At 43.9% G+C, this 26679-nt stretch overlaps 2 protein-coding genes across 6 annotated transcripts in view; one reads left to right on the top strand and one right to left on the bottom strand.

Moving 5' to 3' along the window:
* The window catches only part of SBF2 (SET binding factor 2), a 288684-nt gene extending 272137 nt beyond the window's left edge, over window positions 1-16547 (bottom strand). For all 4 annotated transcript variants that reach the window (XM_075425154.1, XM_075425157.1, XM_075425158.1 and 1 more), the window contains exon 1: window positions 16330-16547. In XM_075425154.1, the coding sequence (XP_075281269.1) occupies window positions 16330-16384 (55 nt within the window). In that variant the 5' untranslated portion in view covers window positions 16385-16547. The remainder of the gene's footprint in view (window positions 1-16329) is intronic.
* A 6102-nt stretch (window positions 16548-22649) lies between these two features.
* Window positions 22650-25626, top strand: ADM (adrenomedullin). 2 transcript variants are annotated; one of them, XM_075425980.1, is made up of 4 exons: window positions 22650-22741; window positions 23319-23429; window positions 23699-23839; window positions 24372-25626. In XM_075425980.1, exons 2-4 carry the CDS (start codon window positions 23332-23334, stop codon window positions 24658-24660), a joined length of 528 nt encoding a protein of 175 aa, XP_075282095.1. In that variant the 5' UTR covers window positions 22650-22741; window positions 23319-23331; the 3' UTR covers window positions 24661-25626. The 2 variants fall into 2 exon arrangements, with proteins under 2 accessions (XP_075282095.1, XP_075282094.1); XM_075425979.1 differs by having other exon boundaries at window positions 24369-25626.
* The last annotated feature ends 1053 nt before the right edge of the window (window positions 25627-26679 follow it).

Genomic DNA, 26679 nt, shown 5'->3' with positions numbered 1-26679 from the left:
GAGCACTGGAACAGGTTGCCCAGGGAGGCTGTGGAGTCTCCTTCTCTGGAGATATTCAAGATGCACCTGGACAAGGTCCTGTGCAGCCTGCTCTAGGTGACCCTGCTTCGGCAGGGGGGTTGGACTAGATGATCCCCAGAGGTCTCTTCCAACCTCGAACATTTCTGATTCTGTAAAACCAGACTACAAAAAAAAAAAAACACACACCACGAGTCAATCTGTTCACTCAATTCCTAACATCAATTTTATACTGTACATATATTTTTGCATTGATATAGGAAATTTTGAAGCATTTCTTCTACTCAAAGCATATCAGCAATGCATAAAGGATGAAGGAGCAAGTTTTCTTCTTTTTTCCCCAGAACTAACCAGCTGCTAAGATCTGGGTTTTCTTGTGGGTTTTTTTAAGTCTGCACACCATTGCTCACCTACAGGTGACCAGGAGTGACAAGTCATTTGGGAGTTTCCCACCCTCTGTATTTCCTGTGGTTCCAACAGGCTAAAACAATTAAATAATATTTTGATCTTAACAAAGCACAATTTTTACATAACAGCTGTAAAAACGCACCTTAACAATAAAACTTCTGAGTGCATTCAATGCTTCCCTCATACAAAACATTTTCACAACACAGATGATAAATGAAGTCTTACAAAGAAGAATGATTCACATATCCTGCTAGGCCAAATATTTTGTCTGGACAGACTATAGACCAAAAACACAGCAAAAACAAAGTTTCCAGTAAGTGTGAGCATATTTTATGGCATATATCTGTTTAGGAAAAAGTCAGCTCCTTACCCACCTGCCAGAATGGCATTGTTGCCAGCATTCAGGCTGGTCAGCATTTCTACCAGCTAAACCCCACGCAACTAAGTGCAAGCCAGTATTATAAAGCAATATAAGACTATCAAGAGAGTGTGGCCCTGAGTGCTTAGACACATTTCGCTCTGCACTTTCCAGTACTCCCTAAGCTGGGGATGGCGAGGGCATGAGCAAGGTTCCACAGTTATTGGCCTTCTGTCATGCCAGAATTTTCAAGAACTGGTGCATCACCATTCAAACATCCTTGACACTGACAGCCTGACACAGCCTTACAGGAATGCTCTGCTGTCTAAAGAGGACTTACCTGATGCATCTTTTAGGAGAACAAGCTGGAACAGAGAATGAGCAGAATAATTTTCAGGTCAAAATAACAATAGCCACAAACAGCGGGATCAAGTAAATAGCCACAGAATACAATGCCATCAATGTTTACTTAATTTAAACCAAATGGAAACAAATGCATGCCAGTGATCATGCTTACACAAAGGCAAACACAAAGAGATTGCCACAGGAGTCAAAAATCTCTCATGATGTCATCTTACCAAACTACTGCATGACAAACTTTGTTCTTCACAGGTGCAGAAAAGTTCCAAATAATATGTTTAGCTTCTGAACAAAGAACAAAAAGAATGGGTCTACTTCAAAAAGGCAATCAAAATTCACACCATTGTTTGAAATATCCACAAAACGTCCACAAGTTAAACACAACTTGTTTGTGTTCTGGCTTTCAAAGTTTAACAGTGTATTTCGTACCCTCCTCCCCTAAAGAAAGCAGCTGCCAGAGTGACTTAAGTGGGGATTAACACAAAAAAGTCCTTTATAAGAACTACTGATTGTATCCAAATTTGTTTTACATCTACACACATGAACTTTGAAACATCCAAAGTGTCCCTATGTATTTGTATTTCTTTTAACACTAGTAGTCTTCACTAAAGCTCAACTTTGTTTAATGTGAATTATATTTTGTCCATGTAGCATAACATTATTTCACTGATCTCCAAGCATAGTTAAACAAGTACTGCAAATGCTGTTCAATACTTACATGACTAAAACTTAAAAACATCAAATAGAAAGGCCTAAAATAAACATCAATTTGTGATTTTAAACAATGTCTACGTTCTTTCAGTTTAGATAATTGTTTTAAAACTATAATGCAAGAATAAAGTATGATTCTCTGCTTACGAGCTATATCACCTATTTCCTCACTGCTATCTCTCATCCAACAAATAAGCTACACTGCCAAGATTTTACACATCAAAATGCATTTCCAGTGCATGCACCATTTAGCAGTAAAAATAATATTTTTTTTAAAAAATCCTCAATCCAGACTTTGCAACTGTAAGAAACTGAAGGAACTGGTTGTTTGAAATTAGAGCGTAATTGAAGAAAAAAAACAGAGCTGCATCCACGTCCAAGCAAACAACTAAATGCCACTTGACTACAAGCTCATAATAAATTAAGGGAACATAACCTTTTCCTTCTGAGGTTGTGGCAGGCCCGGAATATTAACTGGAGCATACTGTAATGTATCTATTACAAAGGAAAGCAGATATTCTTCTTAATGACAGCAAATCATGTTCCTGCAAATAAGAATGCTACTTTCAGATAGGTTTCCTACAGAAGCAAGGTTTATGTGATCAACTGCCTTTAACCAAAACATACTGTCCAGTGATCCTGATTCAAAAAAAATTTGGTATTCAAGACAACCTGTTGCTTGTCCAGTAGCAGCACTACTAGGGACACTCGAGACAAAAGACAAAAATGTGCAGAAAGATGTCACTAGTTCTGTTGTTTATGAAATAAGTTGCTAACTTGTTTCTCCAAGTACCCTGACTCTTAAAATATAGTCGTATTTAAATATACTACAAAGGACCTCAAATTTAATATGCCTAGAAACATCAGCTGCGATGTTTACTCACCACACACATTCAATCGTATTTACAGCAGCGTTAATTCTATCTCCCAGCTATGATACATGAGCCATTATTGGATTCAATGCTCAGTTTTTGTTTTGGGATGTTTTTTGTTTTGTTTTTGATTCAAGTCACTGCAGGCCGAAACATGAAACATAACTGAAGCTGTTCTTTATATATATATATATTCACAAGCATATATATACAAACACAAATATCTTATATATACACACAAATTATTACTTTCAGAAAATGCAGATAATAAGCACATTAAAGGACAAGATAAGAATTCAAAGTGATCATGAAAGATTGGAAAAAGCTATGAAAAACTGTTAAGAGTATGACTAACCAAAACTGCAAAGCTGCAGAGTTACATCAGAACAGCTGATTGCACATATATGGGCTGGCCATATAGTTACCGGTTTAGTTAAAAGAGATGTAGAAGTTAAAGCAGACCACAAAGTGACCCTCAGTGTTGTGATGTTGAAAATTAAAATAAAATTTAAAAAAAAAAAAAACCAACAACAACAACAACAAAAAAACAGTGATGTCTGCACATGAAACTGCCTGCAAAACCAGCAAATAACAGTCTTAGTTTTGGTAAGATTTCAAGTTAAGTTACCACATCCAGCTTGGTCACCACACTTCAAGGATAATAGCAATAACAGGTTTAAAACTGTACCAAACCACTTGAGCCAAAACCTATGAAAACCCTTCTAAAAGTCAGAAAGAGTAGCACTGGAATAGACTGACAAGGCAGGCTGTGAAAGTGCTGTTAAGGGTTTTTAAGAATGATTTAAAGACGCACGCTGACTAGCAAAGGCTACAGCTAAAACATTGTGGTGTCGGGACTGTCAGCCCTGGGGGAGAAGAATGGACCAGGTGATTCCCAGAGGTCCTGTCCAGTCTTTCCTAAGATTCAGGACTACAGAAATCAGGGCTGAAGAGGACCTCTGCGATTCACCTAATCCATTCTTGTCCCCTAGGTTGACAGTCCCAACACCACAATGTTTTCCTTTTTCTTTTGTTTCCCCCCACAATTCCATACTGTTTATTTCCGAGTTTACTGTTGCCATTATCACCAGACATTAAGCTGATGTTTACAGAGAACTGTCCCAACAAATTCCAATAAATTTTTCACTACATGACAGTAGCTAAATTGGAGATCATTGTTATAAATGTATGTTAGGACCATCTCTTCTCACCACTGCTTGTATTTTAACTTGTATTTATTAAAACTGCATTTCATTCAAAATTCTAACATCCTGTCACTCAGTATCACAAGCTCTTTCTGAAGCCCTTCACATAAGTTTTACATTCAGCTATCCTGAATGATTTTAATTTTTTTTTAATCATCTGCAAGTCTCATCCCCTAACTATTCCACCTCTCCTTTTACCAGATACGAAAAAGTTGAATAAAAAAGGTCTGCAAAATTAACTTTGGGAGTCCATGCTTTGCTTACGAATAGCGACCACTTGCTTCTATCCTTTAATCTACTCACAACTCTTGAGACTCTTACCTTTTAACCAGACACAGCTTAGATTCTTTTAAAGCCCCAGATACAAAAGATTGCTGAAAATTAAGATTGGCAAGAAAACATTGACAAAAATCTGTCTACATTTGCTGTAAAAATTGTAAAAAGGATATCATGCTTTGTACAACTACATTAAGATTACCATAGTCCAAACCTCTTCTTGCTAACTGTCAAATATGTAAGAATAGAAAAGATTCAGAGTCTTCATAAAACCACAAATCAAATAAATCTAATAAAACATAGAATTTATGTTTGGTCTCTGCAAATCTATTTTCCAACCCTTAAGATAGCACATTTAATATTAGGTATGGAGTACATACCAGATTTAGACAGTAAATAATTAGGTATTCCTACTGCTCAATAACTACTGCTCATGTCTAGACTTCACATAGGGATTTTTTTGAAACATTAGACACTTCTATATTCGATTTTTCACAGAAACCATATGCTCGTCCTTTTGAGGTTGGGGGGGGTTGTTGAAAAGTATTGCTGAATAATAATTCTTGCTAAAAAACCTGTGTAGTTTGACAGGAAACGGCAAAAAATCAGATAGCTGGATGATAAAGTTGATTATCAAACATGAGGATGCATGATGCATAACAGAAACTGATCAGAATATACGATCAGTTTTTATATTCTGTTGAAATATTTACCCTTGGAGGTTTTTTCCAACCCAAAGAAGAATGAGTAAAATTGGTCTTTATAAAACAGGAACTGATTTTCAATTCAGAACTATATGCTGCAGTTCAACAGTCTTCTGCTTCAGGACTTCAAAGTATTTTATTAGTAGCCACGACCTAAGTTTTACAAGAAACCTGAAACAAGAAAAATTAGTGATTTTTGGGAGGACAAGGAGGAGGAAGAGGAAATAGGTTAGTAATGGGAGACAACGAAACCCAAAAACTTTACTATAACTTTCAGCTCAGTGGCTGAGAATAAATAGAACACACACAACTCTCTAACAAACGAAGATATGAGTTGCATGGTTTTTATTTTTTAGCATCCTATCTTTAGCCATCACAACTCTGGGAAGGGGAACATCTCCAAGGTCACTTCCGTAAGACATACAACACTATGGGTCCAGTCCAACTTAAGACCTTTCATTATAATAATTATTTTAATATAAATCTTACCTCTGAGTTTTCTAACTTTGAATAATGATAACCATATTATCAAGAAAACAATAGACAATGAAAACAATAGTCTTCTGAGTCAGGCCTCTAAAGTCCTATCTCATTGCAAAGAGGAACAATCCTCATTTTTGTTAGAATTAAGTATGGATGCAAATTGTTATCTTCTGTCTTCTACTAGGCTACTAACACAAAGAGCAGCTATGACTATCAATGACTATGTCTAGAGACTAGACGAGTGAAGTCACATGTTCTTGAACTGCAATTTTCTAAAAATGGACTATTTACTAACAAACTAGACCACATTTTCTTCAAAGAAAAAAAAAAAGAAACCCATAAGCAAACATGTAAACAAACAATTATTTTTTTTTAATGGAAAAACATCTCACAAGGTAAAAAGTGTGTTTTCTGGATACTTTTCAAGACCACTCTCACAAAAATAAAATGCTTCGGTGACAGTCTTGCCTCTTCCAAAAAGATGCCATGTGGCAAAACAGAACAAAATAATTAAAAAAGCCTCCACAAAGAGACCACACATATTTAACAAAATATCATCTCTCTTCATAATAAACACTATAAACAAAATATTTGGAAAACACAGCACTGAAATAACAACCTTACAAAAGTACCACTACTTGAACCAACACTGTTTACTCCGTGGCAAACCTGGTATCACTATTTATGCAGATTAATCAAACAGGAAGGACAATCATTTGAAAGGAGAGTTTTGAATTCCAAATCACAAACACGTGGCTCTCTATGGTTCTGTTTTCAGTTGCCTTTAACTGAAAAAACATGACACTTGCTTTGGCTGTCCTGCCAAATTATAATGCCATCACAGCTGACACACCACAGCATTGACACTCTAGTCCTTGCACAATCTACTGAGATGGTTTGGGATGTTCTCGTTTCTTTTTTTGATTCTCTGCTGGAAACCAACAGCCCCTCACAGCTGGAAAAAGGGAACACGTGCCCCATGCCTCAATCGTGTCAATACAAATCCAAGTGTCTCAGCTTAAACAGTATTTACTGGTAGCTTGAGTCAAAACCTCATCTCATTAGTGGAAGTAGCATGGAACTGGCACGAGCGTCTAAAATTGCTGTAGAGGCAGCAGCTTTCAGCTAAAGGGCAAATCTGAGACTTCCACAGGCATTATCTCAACTCACTTTAGCAATGTGGACCAGAATTTGTTACTTAAAATAAGAACTTAAGTTTTAGCAACTATAAAATATTTAGAGAGGAAACTTAATCCTCTGCAGCACTTTGAAGACTTAGAACTTGCACAAACTAAACTCTGGCTATTTATTACCACAGAAAACATCATTTTATTCTGTGCATATGCCTTGTTATCGTAACTGTTCTGGAAAGACTATCAAAAGCATCCATTCCAAACCTTGGGCTCTCTGCCATTGCTGAAACTTGCTGACCATGAGAAACACACATTAATTAGTTTCCTATTTTGTTACAGCAAGTAGTTCCTCAAAAGCATAAAAAAAGACTAATTCATTAATTATATTTCTAAGAAACATGGGGTGAATCCCAAAGTCAAAGGCAATGCTCAGGCAGCAGCTCTCCCTCCTTTAAAAGGGAATTCCAGCTAGTTCCTCAGTTGCAGTCAGGTATAACCTATCGCTCAGGCAGAGGCCCCAAGCTAAGCTACTTCACAAAAAGCAAGTTCTGCCTAGAAGCCCACCAGCAACCACGCCAGTCACAGCACCAGGAATTTCCAGAAGGACCCACTGCTTTACCAAAAGAGCAGTGACCTTCTGAACTGCACAAAAGCCAGGGTGCACTATGAGTTTTCAAAGCTGGGAAAGAAGAGGACATGCAAGGCAAATCCAGATCCTCCTACTAGACACAATGAATTCAATAACAATTTTCAATGAACCACATCAGCATCCACTACCAGCTCTTACAGGATCAGTATTGAGAGCTGTATCCATCACTAAACAAAAGGTGCAGAAAAAAAAATTCTCACAGACTGAAAGTTCTAAGAACTCACAACCTGAAAGAGACTAGAAATAGATTAAATTACAACACAGAAAAAATGTGGTTTTAAATCTTTTAGAAAGGAAAAGTATAATAAATTTTTCTTTGAAATTTTCTTTTAGAAATTCTAAGTTCTACAAAAATATGAAACCTACTTCTCTCTTCACTGGTTACCAATCAAGAAGAAACTTGAAATCCCCCTGTAACTTCTACTAGAATGATTAATGTTAGTTTTAAAATAGCATACACTAACAATACAGAACAGTAACAGCTTAGTCACTCCACAAGCTCTGTAAAACTACCATATATTTTTCTGTGAAAAGAGACTAATTATGAAAAAGCAGCCCCGTAGGAACAAAGCACATGGCTTTCTTTTTTTATGCAATTGTAATTTGCATTTTTATGAAAAGCAGTCTGTGTAACAGCATTTAAAAACACAGACTTCCTAATTTACTGTTATTTAAGGAGTGCCGTATGCCTATTCAACAGTATTTCAAGAATTACAGTTGTATTTATGACAAGATCACAGTTTTGTCCTTTTGAAAAAGTCTTGTTAATCATATAGTCAGCTTATGCCTACTGCCACTTAGGAATTATATTTATAGTTCACAGAACAGTAGTCACCAAAAACGACGAGTGTCTGTATTTCTTTGTCCAAAACACAAATACACATGTTAAATGTACAAATTTAAAATGTGAGAGTTTAACAATGCAGCAATCAAGCTAAAAGGTTTATTGTGCTACAACCGGTGCAATTCTAAGAAACTAAGAAGAAACACAAGTGCAATGCTTTTTAGATATGCAAATAGCTAACTGCCACAAGTATTACTAAGGGTGCTCTAACCTCTTCTTCTATAACTATTTTCAATTATTTCTTCCTCAGCCAAACTAAACGTACCATCTCAAGACTCAATGCTTAATATCTGTCCGTAGATCAACTATTTCAGAAAACTTCACACCAAATATTTTTCCTGTTTTTAAGAAGTAAGACTGGGGAAGACACTTTTGCCTAAACTAAAATTCTAGCAAACACTCTTTTAGGCCCAAAATTTATAGCAGGAATGAAACCTGGCCTTTGTGTTTATATCATGAACTGATACTGATATAAAGATGAAAAACACAAGAAATCAGACTGACTGGACAAGAGAACTTCATCTCAGAAAAACAAAGAGTAGATAAAAATTGATAGATTAAGGGAGAGGGAAGGGAGGGAAGGAGGGAGAAAGAGAGAGACACACTAAGGTCAGAGATTTTTCTGGGTAAACCTAGAAAACAAAACTAGAAGACAGTAAGAATTTTAAAATACCCGAATGTGTCAAACAGAGTAAGGAGGAAAAGTGGCCACTGTCTTACAGAGCAAGGGTTCCCTAACCACATCGAAACAATATGCAGCCCACTACAAAGCCTAAAGGGGATGCTGCCGACTGACAACACAATATTCTTGGCATTAATATTTATGGCATCTGGAAAAAGTAGCTCAATGAAATCCATTTTCCAAAGCACAATTTTCCACAACTGAAGTCAAGATGCTAGAAAGAAGAGTCGTCATTCCTTTGCATCTGCAAGTATCTGACAAATCCTCTGCCAGAATGTCTCATTTTCCTTCCAGTTACTATTCTATCAGACCCAACATATAAGTCTACCATTTAAAAGATGGTTCCGATCCTGCTGAAGACCTATGCAAGTGTCAGAGAGTGAGTTTTCTGGGTTTCTGAGCATATGAACCACGTCAAAAGGACATTCTTCCTACCCCTCCCCCCAAATTTCTCAGTGATTGATTTTGTAACCCCAGTAACATTCCTCTGTCTCTTTTTATCCACTGAGGTCTCCCAGGGTCCAATGTGGTTTTGTATGCAGCTGTCCTCAATTTGTATCCAGAATTATGATGATTTTGTATTTTCTGTATATTAGCATTCCTCTGCTACAGCTACACAAAACCTCAGACTGCACTAGCTGTCACCAACTACTGGTTTTGGCTGCAGTACTAAGAGTCTGTTACCTATGTCCAGTTTAGTGGAAATGTTGTGATTAGTTACTCTGTTGTTACCTTGAGCACAAGACTACTACCAAGCAAAGAAAGAATTCAAACTGTATTGAATGATTCCATTTTTCCATATTACACAATTTGTAGAAGACTGAAAATTGGGAACTGTAAACATTAGAGACATGAAATCACGATGTATCTCGTCACTTGAAGATAAGAAATAACAAGCATGTTCTTGGCTCAATGAGCAGGGATTTAACTGCCAAATCCCAATCAACACTAAATTGTCCTCGACTTCAGCATATACCACTGACACCAAAGGAATCATTTATTTCAACAAATACGTGTAACTGGAATACAATTCACAAAACACCAAGAAGAAGAAAATTAATCTCATCACTAATGATAGTATTATTGTTAGAAATATGAGATTTTCAGGCTCATTGGTTAGAAAGTGAAAAAAAATTTCTATTACTGCAAAGGAGGAGTAAATGAAGAATGAATCTAAGGAAGACTTCCTAATTAACAGTGTATATTTGCAAGATACAATTTTCACTGAGGTTTATCAAGGTTGAACAGTGAATCTACTGTTCCACATTTTTAAAATGATTCCACAGTGACCGTTTCCGTTGTTTTTTCTCTGTAAGTACCAGTAGCTGGGGAGGTAGTTGGTATTTTAAATTCATGTCAATGAACTACCACAGCAATATAATTATCCCAGTGTTATAAGACTAGTTGCAACATTGGAGGTATTAAACGTTATTCTCACTGCCCCCCCGACTGAAAAATATGCTTGTGGTCATAGAAGGCCAGTGCTTAAACAGTATTCAGGCTTGCATAACAAACTGTTTTCCATGAACAAACTGCAGGAAAAGCGTCTTTTTTGTTAGATAATTCACAGAGTTAATCCAGGGCAGAAAAGGGGAGAGAAAGTTTCTTTACTGCAATTTAGTCTTAAAATATCCCCAAAGATACAAAATGTTATTTTCCTCAACAGAATCTGTATCCTCGCATTTTAGGACAAATGAAGATAGCTTATAGAATAATATTCAGCCTCCATGAATGTCTTGATTTTAACTGAAAGGTTGGAAAAAAAAAAAAAAGTATTTTTATTGCTGTTGTTATTATGATGGTAAGAGTGAGCAAATAGTTTCAAATCCAAATTCTTCAGAGATATTCATTAGCAGACAGTTGATGGAAAGAAGAGTTACACTGATCTATATTGATTTTAAGATTTTTCCAAAATTATAGTGAATCTGTAAATCAAAATAATAATATATAAGTTTAGTCAACATTATATATCAAAAGAAACTGCTTGAATACATTTTAGGAAGAAACACTACCAAAAAAATACTGGTGGTGCTGGGTTTTTTTCCTCCAAGCAGATTTTCAAGACAGCCTTACCGCACCAAAAGAAACAAAAAATCCACATGCAATGGAAATATTCTTTTCTCATTCTGTTTCAGCATGGTATTGTGGAGACTGTTGTATGTGAAAACTAAACTGAGCAAGGATAAGGTTTGTAGAAAGAGCTAATTTCTTATACTAGAGCAACTAATTTGTTTGGAAAAGTTTTCGGGTACCCATGCTCTTCTCCAGTCATACCCAACTGCAGTAATCTCTTGCCAATACACAGTTACTTACATATCTGCATCCCGCTTCAGCTCTGATAGTACACTTTGTGCTTCATTAAATTACAGCTACAGGAATTCTTCTGCCACAAAAAGGATTTTTTTGTTGGGGTTTTTTTTCCCCTTTGAGATTCCCCTAGATTGCACTTAAATCAAATTAAGCCGCAGCTCAGATAAGAAAATCATTGAAGTAACAGCTTGATTCCCTTATTTTTCTGCATTTTCTGTTTTACAGAGCTTGCATACCAAGACATGAAGAAATCATCCACTCCTTACACACATGCTAGTCCAGAGGAATGCTCAACTATGAATATACAACAAACACACAAAAAAATCCTCTGTTGACCCCCCAAAATGAAAAGAATATTCTTCACAGGAAAAATCTGCCCACAGAAATAATAATCAGACAACTGCATTTATAAACCTCTCTCACTCTATCATCAATCACCTTTCTAGTTTCAAAATCCACTAAGATATGAAGCTATGTTAAACAAGAAAGGCTTCCCTGAAAAGACGCTGATAAAAATCAGAACAGAAACAACCACAACAGAGCCCACACATGTTCTATCAGCATTGATCAGCTATGACAACAGCCAAATAAAACTGCTATAGTGTTGTAAGCCTCCTGTCATACATATTGCAACTGCACACACAAGCAAGAACAAAAAACGTTAGTTTGTCTTCTTACAGTGAACAAGTCTGACAGAAAACATTTGCTCCATCTCGCAGGTTTTCAGAGTTACCTGCTGGGTACACAACAGCGTCCTATAGGAAAGCCATTATGGGTGTAAAGGCAAATTAATCAAATCCAGTATTTAGTTCTCTTTTCTTTAACCTTACCTTTCAGTTGCTGAGCTAATGAAGACATAAAGTGTTCTTTTACCTCTTTCAAGTATCACCATATGTAAACTACAAGGATAAATTTATGATTACGGCTTACCAGCAAAAACAAAACCAAACAAAACAAAAAGGCATTTTCTCATGCCCTTCTGTGATCTTTGCAAACATCCATGTTCTTCCTAAATCCCAACTACATTTCATTATGCTAACATATTAAAGGGGAATTTTTGGTGAAGCAAGGGTTTTTATTAAATCTGGTTTCTCCAAACCTGTCAAGACACTGAACATGAACTTCCAAGAGGCACTACTGCTACTGCAGTTCTTTGTAGTGGCGCAGAGCAAGTCTTTAAAATACCCAATAGCAATTAGAACCATGATATATTTAAGCTTACTTTTATGGTGAAAGACATAGACTAAGTATTTTTTAAGGGGGAATACAGTCAACTGTACCTGAAATACATAAAAAGCCAGGTGAATCAGATCATCCTTTACTACACAAAGACTTCTGCTTAACTTCCCATGTGCCTGAAAGTCTACTGACACCTAAATTGTCAATGGCAAATCTCACTCTCCGCTCAGGTTGAATCTCCATGCGTCTTGCCAAGCACAAATAAACTGCCTGTTACAGCAACTATTCAAAGGCACCCATTACTTTCCTCGGAGCACGTAGGAAACTCAGGCACCTGAGTAACATCTTTGCGCCCAAGGTTCTAGGATCATTTAAGCTCATATAAATTCAGCCTGCAATGATCTGTCCTCCTGCTCCTCCATTATGCTCATACTGGCATTCATCTGATCTCCTGATGTGCCAACTCTGTTTGAAAAATTAGCAGAAAAGCAGAAAAAAAAAAATAATAATACAGCAACACAGGCAAAAACACTCAGCAAGAAAAGACCTTCTGACAGGTCAGCATCCTAAGGCAAGCTGCTGTGGTTTAACCCAGCAGCTGGCAACTGATCACTAGACAGCTGCTCGCTCACACCTCCCCTTCCCCCGCAGAGGACTGGGGAGGAGAAACGGACAAAAGGGAAGATTCACAGGTTGAGATAAAGACAGTTTAATAAGACAACAAAGGAAACACTACTACTAACACTAATAATGACAATTATAATAATAACAATGAATATGTGAAACAAACTATATATATTACAATTTTCTCACTGCCCAATGACCAATTTGCAGCCAGTCCCTCAGCAGCAATTGTGGAACCCCAAACTCACGGATTTTGCAAATTTCACAAAAGTCCCCCCCAAAAAAAAAGATTGAACTCCCAGGAAAACAGAAGAAGAAAAAAAAAGAAGAAAAAAAAAAACCCAAAACATTCCTGCTCCCCCAGCCAACCCATTTATAAACTGACCATGACGTTCATGGTATGGAATATTTCCATTGGCCAGCTCGGCTGTCTGCCTGGCTGTGCTCCCTCCCAGCTCCTGCACACCTGCTCATTAGCTGAGCATGAGAAACTGGAAGAAGCCCTTGATTTCTTAGCAACAACTAAAAACCACAGTGTTACAAACATTCTTCTGGTACTAAATCCAAAACACAGCAGCTACTGGCAGGAAAAGTAACTCTATCCCAGCCGAAACCAGGACACAAGCTGAAAATGAAAGAAAGTTTTAGTACAATAGGGATGACAGCACCAGGACTGCAGTAACATCAATTTACACAGGCCTAGACTGGAACAGGAACGAACTTTAAAATGTCTGACCCCCAAAGAATGCTCTCTTGGGTTTATTTGAGGACAATAAAAATGTTCACTTCTCCTTAAGACTATGTTGGATAACAACACCAATAACAAAGCCTTTCTGCAACAAGAAAAATCTAGGAATCTGCTCCTAAATCGCACAAGTGCACAAATGAACCATTTTAGATATTTATAGTAAACATTTCTGAACAAAGCTAAATAATCTGCACGGGAAAGCAATACCTTTACCACATTTTTCAGTATTATTGCAGATATTGGCACATGTAAATAAATCCATATAACCCATGTGAAGTTAGAGCAGATGATGGCTGCTATAGAGAAATAGCAGAGGCGGTAGGCCTTTTATGGGAGAACAGTCATTACTGTAAAAATCCTTTCTTATTAACCGCAAGTGCATATTATCCAAACTGCTGCTGACGTACAGGTTGGGGAAGAGGGTGAAGGTTACAGGATTTTTGTTTGCTTGTTTAGACAAAGATATTCCACAGATTATTCCTGAAAAAAACACTATAAAATGTAATTATACTCAACGTTAAAATCAAATATATCAAAACCAAGCCAGAACCTTGTCAAAGATGGAAAAAACAGAAAAATAGAAAACAGACTTAAAAATGTAAAAGCTTTGTGGGTAACAAGCTACAATCCCAGAAGTACTTGCCCCTGTTTTTTCATATAGAAGGAAGCATAATAAATGCATCAAGAAACTATGACATTTACAAGAAAAAGAAAGGTCAGTACTCCTTGTATTACGGGATCGTGGCGGGGGGGTAAAGGAATCTGGAAAACAATGCGTGCCTAGTCTTCAACGGAATGTTGTTCCTTCAAGCATTTTTAGTATGAAGCATTAAAATAGCAACGAGTAATTTAAATAATGAAGTCTAAATAGTTACTTTCTGGGCATGACCTTTTCAAATTAAGGTTCTGTTCCTGGAGTTATTTCTGAATCTGCTCAACTTCATCCATGCAAGTAATTCTACTAAACTTAGTGAGACAATTTATGTAATTCTACTAAACTTAATGAGACAATTTATGTACAGGAAGTTAAACACCTACTTAAATGCTACAGATGAAGACATTTTACAAACATAAAGCTTTCCAGTGTCATCTGTGACTTTATTTCACATAGTGGCTATGTCACATTGATCATACCCTTTAAGAAGGCAGCCAGCTTGCTTTGTCTCCTCCTTAAAAGCACCCCTAGATTTCTTAGTTGCTTCTTTGATTTGGGCTCTCTACTGTTGTTGTGGAAAACAGGAGAGAGTCAAAAGGGGAGGTCTTTTTAACATAAGTACTCTCCCTTCCACGTATCTTGTAATTTTGCCACTACAATTAGGACAAGTTTATTTCCAAATGGGGTGGGAGGGGGAATCACACTATAATTAATGGAATAATAATACTGGTATAGTAAAATCCAGCAGACCCTAGGCCAAATTTTGTATGTCAATGTATCTTTAAACACATTCAATGATTTCATATATGTGATTTATATTTCATAGAAATAAAAAGGGTCTGACTCTTAAGAGTTTATTAGCTACACTTTTAGAATGAACAAATACAGATTACACGCCAGTGCTACTTCAAAGAATTACTCAGAGTAACAAACTTGAGTGTTGTTTGGTTTATGCAAAGTCAAACAAATTAGGGGACATTCAACTGTTTAAAATACTGTTTATTAACAAGATACATTCAAAGGATCATTCTGAAATACCCAGCACAAACACATACCAGTTGACAATCACTTCATTTTCAAATCAGTTTATGTACCGATTTAAGGCCTCTCCAGCAACAGATGTGGTATTACCATGACAGAAAGTTACATAATAGAAACCACTCTCTCTTTACCCACAAAACGATAGCAGATAACACCACTTTCCTTTCACCCGAGCAGACAGAAAACACCTCGATTCTCTAAGCCACCGTTCCTGAAGAGCCCACCGAGTGCCACCACGCTTCCTTCCCCAGGTGTTAGCTTCCAACAGGCGGTAAGCTGTAAGCGCCCAGTCAAAGCAGGCAGAAAGCCCCGCTGCTCTCCAAGCCCCCTCAGTCTTTGTTCTCCTTTGAGGCCGCGGGTGTACGCGCCTCAGCTAGCAGCACAAAGATGGGGCAACGGCAGCCAACACCGCTGCTTCCTGCAGAGGCGGCTCGGGAAACGGGCACGCACAGACACCCCCAGGACCCCGCCGGCCTCTGCTGCCCGCCCGCCAGGAGCGTCCGCTCGGGTACTGGCTGTCCGCCGGGGCAGGGGGCCGCTGCTGTGCACGTCTGTGGGCGACATTTTAAGCCGCCCCAGCTTTCTCGAAGGAAAACGTTTCCAACGGCCAGGGCGACGGGGCAAGACCACGGGCTACGCCCCGGCCGACCGCCGCCCGGCCCCGCACAACGCCATGCCCCGCTCACCGCGAGGTCGGGGCAGGGTTAGCGGGGCCGCCAGGTGGGTTGCGGCGGCCAGACGGAGGCCGGAGGTGCCATGGCCCGGCCAGCCGGCCGCCGCAACGCGGAGGAATCCTTCCGCTTTCCCGCCGGCCCGTTCCGCCTCAAGAAGGGGGCATTAACCCTTCCCGCACCCCCGCCGAGCGCTGCGCCCCTCGGCGAGGGTGAGGCCGTCCCCACCGCCCTCAGCCGCCCTCCTCCTCACGGCTGGACACGCGCCTTGTACGCGCGGCAGTCTCCTCCTCCTGCGGCCCGACCGGAGGCGGGAGAGGGCCGGGGCCGGGCAGGAACGAGGGGAGGGGGGAAGAGGCCAGGCACCGCGGGGCAGCCCTGCGCGCAGCCACACCTACCTGTCTTCTCGTGGTCATAGCCCACCACAATGAAATAGTCTGCCAGCCTGGCCATGGCTGAGGGAAGCCCGCCTCAGGCCTCGCCACCCTTGCTGCTACGGCGGCGGCAACTCCCAGGAAGCTCAGCATCCTCCCCTCTGCGCCCACTGCAAAAGAAGCGGCACCACCTCAGCCATGTTGGAGGCGCGGGCGCGCTGTGCGCCTGCGCGTCGCCGAGACCGCCGCGCCGTGACCCTGCCGGGCTGGGCGTGGGCTGAGGGCTTGCTGGCGGCAGGCGGCTGGGGCGCACGGACCCGGTGCTGCGGGTTGTCCTCGGCGGTCGCCGGGGCAAACGCTATCGCGGGGCTTCAGAGCCCACCGAGGACAGGGAAGGCCCAGGCCGGGGGACGGCCCGCGGTGGACTGTTTCCTCGCAGACTCCCCGGGAAGCACCCACCTGGGGGCAGCGGTTCCGACAGGCTTTCTCCCCTACAAAAAAAAAAACCAAAGAAACAAACAAAACAAAACAAAACAAAAAAAAAAAAAAAAAAACAACGCTGCAGGTCAGATCAATCTGCAACGCTCGGGAAAACTCGGGTGCCCGAGGGGGGCTTCACCTCACCGCCCTCCGCGGGGACCTCTCCTGAGAGGAGCTACCGGGGAAGGGCGTCGCCCTCGCTTAAGAGAATAAAACCCCGCGGCGAAGTTAACGCCACCCCCCACCTCCCCCCGCCTCGGGAATCGAGACTCCTGTTTCCAGGATGTTTCCTGTTTACGTTTTGTCCGGGATGTGCGGCACACGCTGCCGCGGGGGAAGTCGGCCCGCGCGGGTGCCGCGGCGCTGACGGCCCCAACGGCGAGACGCGGCTAGGCTGCGCGGCGGTGCCGCCGCTCGCCCGACAGGCAGCCGAGCGGTGAGGAAGGGAGGGCAGCCCCGGCGCTGCCTCGCACCAGCAGCCGCGACCCCCGGCGCCCTGAGGAGAGCCCTGCCCTGCGCTGCCCTGCGGGGCGCGGCGCGGCTGCCCGCTGCTGCCGGTTGCCGCCTCCTCCTGCCCGCCCCGGCCGACACGGGTGCCCTCTCTGCGCGGGTGGCGGCGCACGGGGGTGGGAGCTTGGCGGTGGCTGCTCGACGTCACCCTTCTTGCCTCCGACCTGCCGGCCTGGGCACACGCGGCAGCTGCTGGGGAGATGCCGCGTTGCTATTCATAGCGTACAGATGAGGCCGGCACCTTTTGGACTCTCGCCCTCGAAAGCCCGGCGGGCCTGCCAGCAGTTGCAGAGATGCTGGTGATAAACAGGGTGTCTGACAGTAGAGCGCTCGGTTGACTGGCGGAGTCTGCCAAAACGTCCTGATAAGCTTCCATGTATGTCCTGTTTGACAGCACGGAGAGAACAAACAACGCGAAGGACATCAGTTGTGCTACAGTGAGGAGCTGCAGCAGCCGTGTGTACCGTGGTGCACGTGGAAATGCAGCAAATCCACTGGGTTTGCTCCTGACAATCCACCTTCACGAGGGACCCAGCAGACAGTTATCAGTGGTTTTACACAGTTTACACTGTTTCAAACATGCAATTCTTACACCTCCTACTTAGTAGGGACATACCGATACAGTGCCTCGCTGATAACCCAGAGGCAAATTGGTTGACAGGCTTCTCGCTTGTGCCTTCTCAGAGGAGGGAAGCAGTCGAAATCTCCTTGGAGTAATCAACCCTGTGGCTTAACTCTTTTGAAGTAGATGCCATGTAGAAAGACCTAAACTTTATAAAATTGCTTGTTAACTTTAGGAGCAAAGAAAACTGTGTAATACGTACATTGAAAAGATGTAATATACTTTTCAAGAAAGAGAGACGCGCTGTGGGGTCAGTCACTTTCTGTGCTAGGTAGGAGCCAGAAGAAGGAATACCTTGCTTAAGTGATGCATAGGCATTTTGGCTCATTATCCTGTAGACTTCTGTGACTGAAACCCACAAAGATGTTTTCAAAACACTGAGCTTTTTGATTAAAATAATTTCTGAAGTAGCAACAAAGGAACACAATTCTTTACGAAGCCACACATCACCCCTGTGAGGTGGAGAAGGATAAAGCTCATCACCATAACTCCTGAGGAGGGACACTGCAGTTGTTCAACAGCACAAAGCCAAAATATGCAATAGGTTACAAAGGTAAGGGATAGTGTTCTGTACAGCTAAGCCTGGAGGGAAAGTTTAGAGACACTAAGAAATTACCTGGGTCCTTATGGTGGTTGTACCTGCATTCATAGAAAGGTTCAATATGGAATAACGAATCTCAGTAGTGAAGTCTCATTGCTCTTTTAAGCCAGCACCTTTAGCAGGAGAATATCACCTAAAACTTTTCCTGGGGCATTAAAAAATGCTGGATCAAAAGGAAGATGTTACCTATTGATTTGCTAATACTACTAGTGCCCCCTTTACAGTCTTGCTCCTTCTTTCATCTAGACCAATTGAACCATAGCTTCGTTACTTTATAAAGCATGTCATAAGAACTGGTATGTCTTAAGTACTCATGTAACAGCATGACCACTGTCCGTCTGGGTTTGAACACTGCTGTGTACCTGCATGGACAGCAAAAGAAGTCAGCCATCCGCAAGTTACTTCCTTCCGTTAAGTATAGAGCAATCTTATGTTCTTATAGGACAAATGAGGAAGCACAGCAGACAGATTATTTGCTCACCTAAAGTCTAATGCAAAGTAAACTGAACTTTCATCCAGACCACCAAAACCATAATTCCCTCTGTTGCAGCGAAGTAGCCTGGCTCCTCACAGGAGATGAAGGGGTTTACAGAGTGGCAGTCTTGAGAAGGACCCAGTAAGCAGCCAAATACTTATCCCAGGGGAAAAACTGTTGGGCTGCACCCCCTCCAGGAGACTGAAAGCACACAAGGGACAATGTTGCCACACTCAGACTGTGCGCTTAACACCAAAAAGATGTGAAGGTTCACAATACCTTCTGCAGTCAACTCCTCCTTCAGCAAATGTAAAGGTCACACTCCACCTGCAGTCCCCTCAGTTCAGTGTCACCCCACCCCACGGCAGAACAGGGAAGAAGCCATGACCCCAAAAAAGTTTCCCCCTACCAATATTCATCCCACTCTGATTTAGGAGGCTTTGTTTGGTGTGCTCAAACCTGTGAGGTGTAAGGCTCACCAAAAGCACCTCCAGTGGGACTACCAGAAATGGAATTGCCCCTTGGCGCAGACAAAGCTGGCTGAGTGCATGTACTAACAGCAAGGCTTTTCTGTGTGGAGCTTGACTGAGGTTTTACATCCTTCATGGGGTGTCATTCTTCTGTTAGCGTCATATTTCTGCTGATTTCACACAACTTGAAATATAATCAATTATATTAATACTCATGGCATATGAATTCAGTAAAATTTGCTTAAACTCAGAACGAAACACGCAAAGGCACTTCCATTAGATTCAAACAACAATCTGCTTGCATAATCAGCACAGAATATTTACCTCAAACAGATTGTGCATTGATGCCTACAGATTTTAGACCTTTGCTTTTGGAATAAAACCAAGCCTGAATAAAATGCTGTACAAACAGCAACTAATCTTCACAATCTCCTGCCAGAGCAGATACATACTATAAAGTCTTTTGTACATATGGCAACACTGAGAGGTTGAGTGACACACCCAAGATAATCAGTAAACAAGCACCAGAGCTGGATGTTTGTCCAGGCCAGCTTCCCTGCAATGGACAAGGCAGCATCCAGAGGAGACCCTACACTTCAGAGGAGAGCCCAGTCTTGCTGAACTGTGTGGCATTGCCTCAGAATAACAGTTTGTGAATAGTATTTGCATGGAACATTCTGTGTAACTTTTTTTTTAAGAGGAAATCACTCACTGTTGATGAAATAATTTTTAAAAGGGGCCACTGTTACCTCATAGTACAAATTCAGCGACTTCTTGCTCATTTCCAAACTGCATGAGAATGCACGTGCTTAGGAAGAAGAAAATGAGCATCTGAACAAAGAACATGATGTTTTGTGTTACATTTGAACTAGCTTTACCTGCTGAAGCCCTTTCACAAATCACATCAGCAACAAACTGATAATTTGTGTGCCAAAGTTTGCCACTTCATGAATTAGAACGAGCTAGTTTTGTGTCACTAAAATGACAGTTGTAGTCAGTACAGAACTCACCTGTGAGCTGTGTTACTACTATTGTTACTATTCCTAAACCAACATAGGATTCTTTCTGCATTGTTTGCCTAAGAGTACACAAAATGCATTTCCCGTTTAGCCAAGGATTTTAATGAGGGATTTTCCAGCATTTGGCAAAGCGTGTGATTTTTTTACTGGAACGGGAGATTTAATTTGAATCAATGCAATGCTCGTCACACAAAATCCTGCCTTCTCATTCGGAGAACTTAGATTCAGTTTCAACTTCTGCTGATTGAGGAAATGCTTGAACTCGCTCCAGCCTGCGCTGCCTCATGAGGTCTCTAAATTCCAGCCATCGCAGTCTGATGCAGTTGTGCAGCTCTGGTCGCGGTACAGCCCCGTTCTAGACCACCTATTTTCGCATTTCTTCCCCCCTGAGTGTACAGCCCCGGCCTCCCGCTCTCCGCATTTCTGCCCCGGAGCGGGGTCCAGGGCGGAGCCGTGGGACCGTAGCTCCGCGGGCGGAGGGGATGAGGCCGGGCCCGGGGCCGCGCCCCCCGCCCGGGGCCCCCCGCCCGGGACCGCCGCCGCCTCCCGCCCCGCGCTCTGGCCGGGCAGGTGCGGCGAGGAGCGGACCGGGGCTTGCCCCGGCGGCCAGCTCACGGCCGGGGAAACGGCCTCGCCCCGCCGAGCCGCGCCGGGGGCTCGGGAGAGGAAGACGGGCCGGGAGGGGTGGGTGCGATGGGGCTGCCCCCCCCGTGCTGGCAGCTGCCGGCGGAGAGGGCCTAGGGGACGGCGGGGTGGCAGCTGGGGCAGCCTACCCTAGCACAGGTAGGTGCCGGGGGCAGCAGCCTCCAGATGCCTGGCCGCTGCAGGGAGGGAGCGGGTACCGTAGACCGAGTCAGCCGTGCGCAGGAGAGTTTCCGTCATCCCCTTGCACATACCTCTCCAGGGTGGTGGTGTACACCGCGGTCATCTAGAAAGGTAGAGTCACGAGTAGATGCTGACCTGATTTTTGAAACACTTTGCTTGGGGCAAGATGTGAGAGAAACATCTCGCACACACCAGTCCGTGCCTCCCTCCCGAGTGTCTCCCGCTGGGAAGGGCACGCTGACACCCCAGGGCGCAGGTCTCCTGGGGCAGCTCCCTCGGTTCCGCTGAACTTGAACTGTGACAAGTAGGCAGAGAAACCGTCCGTCTGGTGCTGGCTTCCAGTACTCCCTGCGAAGCCGGATTTCTGCATTTTTGAAGCATCACGGAGCAGCAAAGATGTTAAAGACCGTAAAAAAACCCCCCAAAAACCACAAAACAACAAAAGGTGGGCAGACAAAGATTTTGCTGCTAGCCAGCCGGGAAGAATGCTGTTAGAGACCTTGGTCCTGCACTGGTTTAGCTTCATAACCAGGGAAGTAAGTGCACTCACATATAAAAAGGTTTGCGTGTTGGGGATAAAACGATGCACGGCAAATCTTCCCCAAGCATTTCACTGACCCTGTGTTTGCCCCAAAGCCATACCACTTCCTTTGTTCAAAGGTGTGCTCTAACCTTCATCTTCCAAAACCATTTAAATTGTGATTTATTTGAATCGATCAAGCAAATCAAATACACCTTATTAAATGAAAAATGCATTCAAGATGAGTCATAAATATTAATGATGTATGATTTGTCACCTCCTTACTTATGTAAAGAAGGCTGGCATTGATTGCAGTTACTCATTATAATTCACGTTGTCCTAATATGGGTTTATTTTTCTAACTTTGGTATTTGATGGATTTGCAAGGATTTTGAAACTGATCGGGTCTATTTCCCACTCCCCTGCGTCCAGCCACCTGAAGTTAAGATGCCTAGAATGAGAAATTATGCTACAGACTGTGTAAATATAATTGTATATCGACGGTCTGTCCCCAGTAAAAGAGACTGAGGGGTTTATCATACTTTGCAAGTTATGCCACGACTCACAATCCACACCTGAAAGCTGTCGTTATAATTAACAAAATACTAAGGGGATTTTTTAAGATAATTTTTAATAATCCTCTTATTTTTACCCTAGTATGTGTTGCCCCCAATCCACGCTAGAACGATTAAGAAGCGCTCGGGATGTGGGGGTGGGGGTGTCAAAGAAAAATCGCCCAGCCACGCCAAGGTCCACCCACTTCCCCCGCGCTGCTCTATAAAAGGGAGCGGTGGAGCGCAGCTCGGCAGTGGTTGCTTCAGACACACAAAGAAGTCCTCGCTCCTCAGGAAACCCTGCAAGTCCGGATTGCTACTACAAGCACGTTTGTCGCAGTGGATTATCCTCACTGTCAGGTAAGAACTATTCTTTTTTCCTCGCTCAACAGCAACAAAAGATGCATGGGAGGTGGAGAGGAAGTAAAAATCTACTGAACCTGGACTGTTTTCAAGAGCTTGGAGTCGTGCTGCAGAGCCTTGCACTGTCTCTTGGCATCAGCTGCATTTTACGATGTAAGATCCAGAACTAGCTGGTTCTGTGTGTGAAGTGGAAAGATGAGCTATCAGGGGATAAGGTTCTATTCAGCAAAACACTTGCTGGAGTTTGGAAACGATGTGTCCGATAGTCTATAATCTTATGGGTTTGCTAAATCCTAGTGCAAGCCGCTGGGGGTGTTCTGGAAATCCTGCCGGTTTTCAGCCGCCTCCGCAAGTAATGCTCTCGACAAACGTAAACTTTGGAGGCTCTGTAATTTACTCTGTGATAAGTTGCTAAGCAAATGTTAGCTTCTGGTTCATATTGCACACAAAGTCCCCGGTAGCCTGGGGGCTCTCCGAGGGAAGGAGCTCTCTGCAATCACCAGAAATAAAGGACAGACCTTACTTGATTTTTATTAGCAAGCATGCTTACAGTTTTTCTCTTTTCCTCCACCAGGAGCCCAGCCAGAATGAAACTAGCTCACGTAGCCCTGCTCTATCTCGGCTCTGTGACCTTCTTCGGGGTGGATGCTGCAAGGGTGGACGTAGCGACAGAGTTCAAAAGAAAGTGAGTATCAGAGCGCGCCCTCCTGCCAGCGCCCAGCCGCGCTCGGGAAGCCGCGGAGCCGCTGCGGCGGCGAGCAGAGGGACTGGAGTCCCTGCGGGAATTGCACAGCTCCTAAAAGGCGTCATGCCCTTTCGGGAAACACACACACACACACAAAAAAAAAAATCTCGGCGCTGGCAAAGACTATCGACTCTCGAATCTATTTGGTTTGGCTCCCGCCCCTCAGGCTTGTGCTAACAGGCTGTCCTCTTCCCTTGCGCTCCTTTCAGATGGACGAAATGGGCACTGAGCCGAGCCAAGCGGGACGTGAAGCCTTCGGGCGCGCTTCCAGGGCTGGGGGCAGCCGCCGACGTGCAGCCCCTCGTACAGACCCAGGACGTGAAGGAGGATTCCCGAGTCTCGCACCCCAGGTAAATTCCAGCCCCCTCTGGGCTCGGGCACTTGCTCGAGGCAGTGAAAAGTTTCGAGGTCCCCTCGTTTCCGGGTGTTCAGGCTTATTCGCGGTATAGATCCCCCAGGCCCCGGGGACGGGTGCTGCCCGGGCTGTACATCGCGCTGAAAGTAGCCTCCCGCCTCCGTTTCCCCGCGCTCCTCAGCTGGCGGGAGATAGCAGCGCCTTCGCTGTGAAAGTCAAATATAAATAGTAACTTGAGCTCTGGATCTGCAGATAAAGTAACAACCATACAACGGTGGGGCCTCTCCTCCCATCGGCTGCAGCCTCCGCTCTGCGCGCAGGTCGCCCCTCTCCAGCCTCTCGGCAGCTGGCAGAGCCGGGGGATGCCCGGGGGAGGGGGCGGCGGGAGACTCTCGCACCTCCGGGACGGTCCCGCCTCCAGCTTCGGGGCTCCCTGCCCTCGTCGCCTCGGGCCCGCCGGGTGCCCTCCTCCGTGGCCCCGCTGCGCTTCTCTCACGCCCGCTCTCTCTTTTCCCGCCTCGCAGCAGCCGGGAGGATGCTCACGTCCGCGTCAAGCGCTACCGCCAGAGCATTAACAGCTTCCCTCACTTCCAAGCCATCCGCACGGGGTGCCGGTTCGGGACGTGCACGGTGCAGAAGCTGGCCCACCAGATCTACCAGCTGACCGACAAGGACAAGGACGACGCCGCCCCCGCCAGCAAGATTAGCCCCCAGGGCTACGGCCGCAGGCGGCGCTCCTTGCCGGAGCGCCGCAGCCCCCTGCGCTCCCCCCGGACGCGGAGGGCGCAGCCCCTCGCACCCGTCCTCGGGGTCTGAGCGCCTCAGCACCCGGCCGAGGCCGTCTCGGATGGATGGACTGAGGCACGGACGCCCCGGAGGCCCGCCGCCGCTCGGATGGCTGGAGGAGCTCCCGTCCGGGCGGGACCCCGGCGCGGGGAAGCTGTGCAGGGGCTGCTTCCCTCCGCCCGCCGCAGCGGCGGGTCGGTCACGGACTCTTCACCTTCCTCGGGCGAGGCACCGCCGGCTGCCGCGCCCGCCGCCACCTGGGGCTGGAGGGCGCGCGGCTGCCAGACGCACCGCTGCCCGCGCCGGCCGCCATGTCGCCCCCTGCCCCGCCGCTGCACCCGGGGAACGCGGAGGAAGGGCGGCCCTTACTTGCCGGCCGGCTGAGCTCGGAGCTGCCCCGGCCCCGTCTGCCCCGCGGAGGGGTTGCTCAGGGGAGCGCCGCGGGGCCGGGGGGACCCGCCGGCGGGCGCCGGCCGCTGCGCGGCACCTCCGGGTCCGGGGGCCGCGGCCCCGGGCTCCCCCTCTGCCCCCGAGTGCTTGGGGGGTGAGCGCTCGGCCCTCGGCAAGGACAGGCCGCCCACATCTGCTCTACCCTCTGCGTTATCTGCACCCGGCTGGAAATCGGACATTCACTATAGTCCCTCCGGGGACTGCGATATACTTGAACGTCACAGAGAGGAAAAGTGCAATTGTATGTGGTTTTTGTTAATTATAAGTGCAGTGTGTGTGGATCATGAGATACGTATTGATATTTAAGATTGTCCTGTTTGTATCTTTTTTAAGATATATTTTATTTTTATATGGTTTTTATATATATTGCATAAGGACATTTTAAAACATTGTATCCCCTCTATTTTTCATATTGTGAATGTCAAATGTTAAACTCTTTCCATACTTTTTTTATCTTGCATTCCAGACTGGTGGAAAAAGGTAGAGAATGTATCAGCTGTTCTCCATGGGTAATATGTGAAATAAAATAAACACTATTACATAGAACAGTTCTGTTATGTCATTTTTAGTGGGGGCAGGTAGTCAACATGCGTGATCTGTCCCTGTGTTCAATCCCACCCTTACTAACCTAGCATGGCGGTGCTGTGACAGACTAAAACTCTTCAGCAGCCACCTTATCTGGTCAAATCAAGCAAACTCAAAAGCAAGCATGCATCTTAAAATCCCAAGGCAGATCTCTTGAGAAGGCTTTAAGGCCTTTTCCAGCCAGGGTTGAAACATGTCACAGCTTGGATTGATCGTGCAAGTTTATTTTTTACTCTAATTAATCAGAGAAACAACTGCACACTTCAACATTGCACAACAAAGTAACAGATTTATGGAGGGAGCATGTTCCAAAAATGGTCATGGCAGTTTCCAAGGTTATTTATGTTGAAGGATTTCCTGGGTCACAGTTCAGGTTAAAGCTAAATGGTGACCGGTTCAGTGGCAGCAGAACATCTTGGATAAAAGCTTAGCATTAGAAATTTATTATTATTTTTTTTTTTAAATAAAAGTTGTTTAAAAAAAATTCCGACAAATTCCAGCCACAGACCAGAAAACAAATGTGAAATGACCTTGTTAATGCACCAACAGCACCATCTATTGTTTTCTACTGTTCGCATGCTAGGAAAACAAACCCAAAAACTAAACAAGTGTATTTGAATAACATCTTGGGTAAAACATACAGTTTTCCCTATTTCACAGTATCTATGAACAGGAGAGGACTGGGGAATGGCAGCACTAAATGCTGCTAGAATAAATGAAGTGGCCATATTTTTCTTTCTCATACTGAAAGCCTAAGGAACATACGTTTACAAGAAAACTTCAAAAGAACTGGCAATGACGCCTTTGCAGGAACCCTGCCGCAAGAAACCTTGGGTAGGAATCCAGCTGACTAGATAACCTAGCATATTTTCAGAATGGTTTTTCTCCCCAAAATTTTGAAGTTCTGCTCAGAATTGCCTATTTCAAGTTACTTTCCTAAATGTTTTCAGCTAAGGATTTGGAATCTTGAAGGTGGGTTTTTCCACTTGAAGCATTTTTTTTTTTTTTTTTTTT

The sequence above is a fragment of the Opisthocomus hoazin genome, chromosome 7 (genome assembly GCF_030867145.1).
Source record: "Opisthocomus hoazin isolate bOpiHoa1 chromosome 7, bOpiHoa1.hap1, whole genome shotgun sequence".
Lineage (NCBI taxonomy): Eukaryota > Metazoa > Chordata > Aves > Opisthocomiformes > Opisthocomidae > Opisthocomus > Opisthocomus hoazin.
Note: the sequence above shows the minus strand (reverse complement) of the source record. Positions and strands in the feature narration are given on the sequence as shown.

What these genes read in the sequence shown, in the direction of transcription:
- ADM (XM_075425979.1), top strand. Translation starts at nt 23,332, where the DNA reads ATGAAACTAGCTCACGTAGCCCTGCTCTATCTCGGCTCTGTGACCTTC. An exon ending in GCGACAGAGTTCAAAAGAAA is followed by an intron (nt 23,430 to 23,698) that starts GTGAGTATCAGA and finishes CGCTCCTTTCAG; the next exon opens with ATGGACGAAATGGGCACTGA. An exon ending in TCCCGAGTCTCGCACCCCAG is followed by an intron (nt 23,840 to 24,368) that starts GTAAATTCCAGC and finishes CCCGCCTCGCAG; the next exon opens with CAGCCGGGAGGATGCTCACG.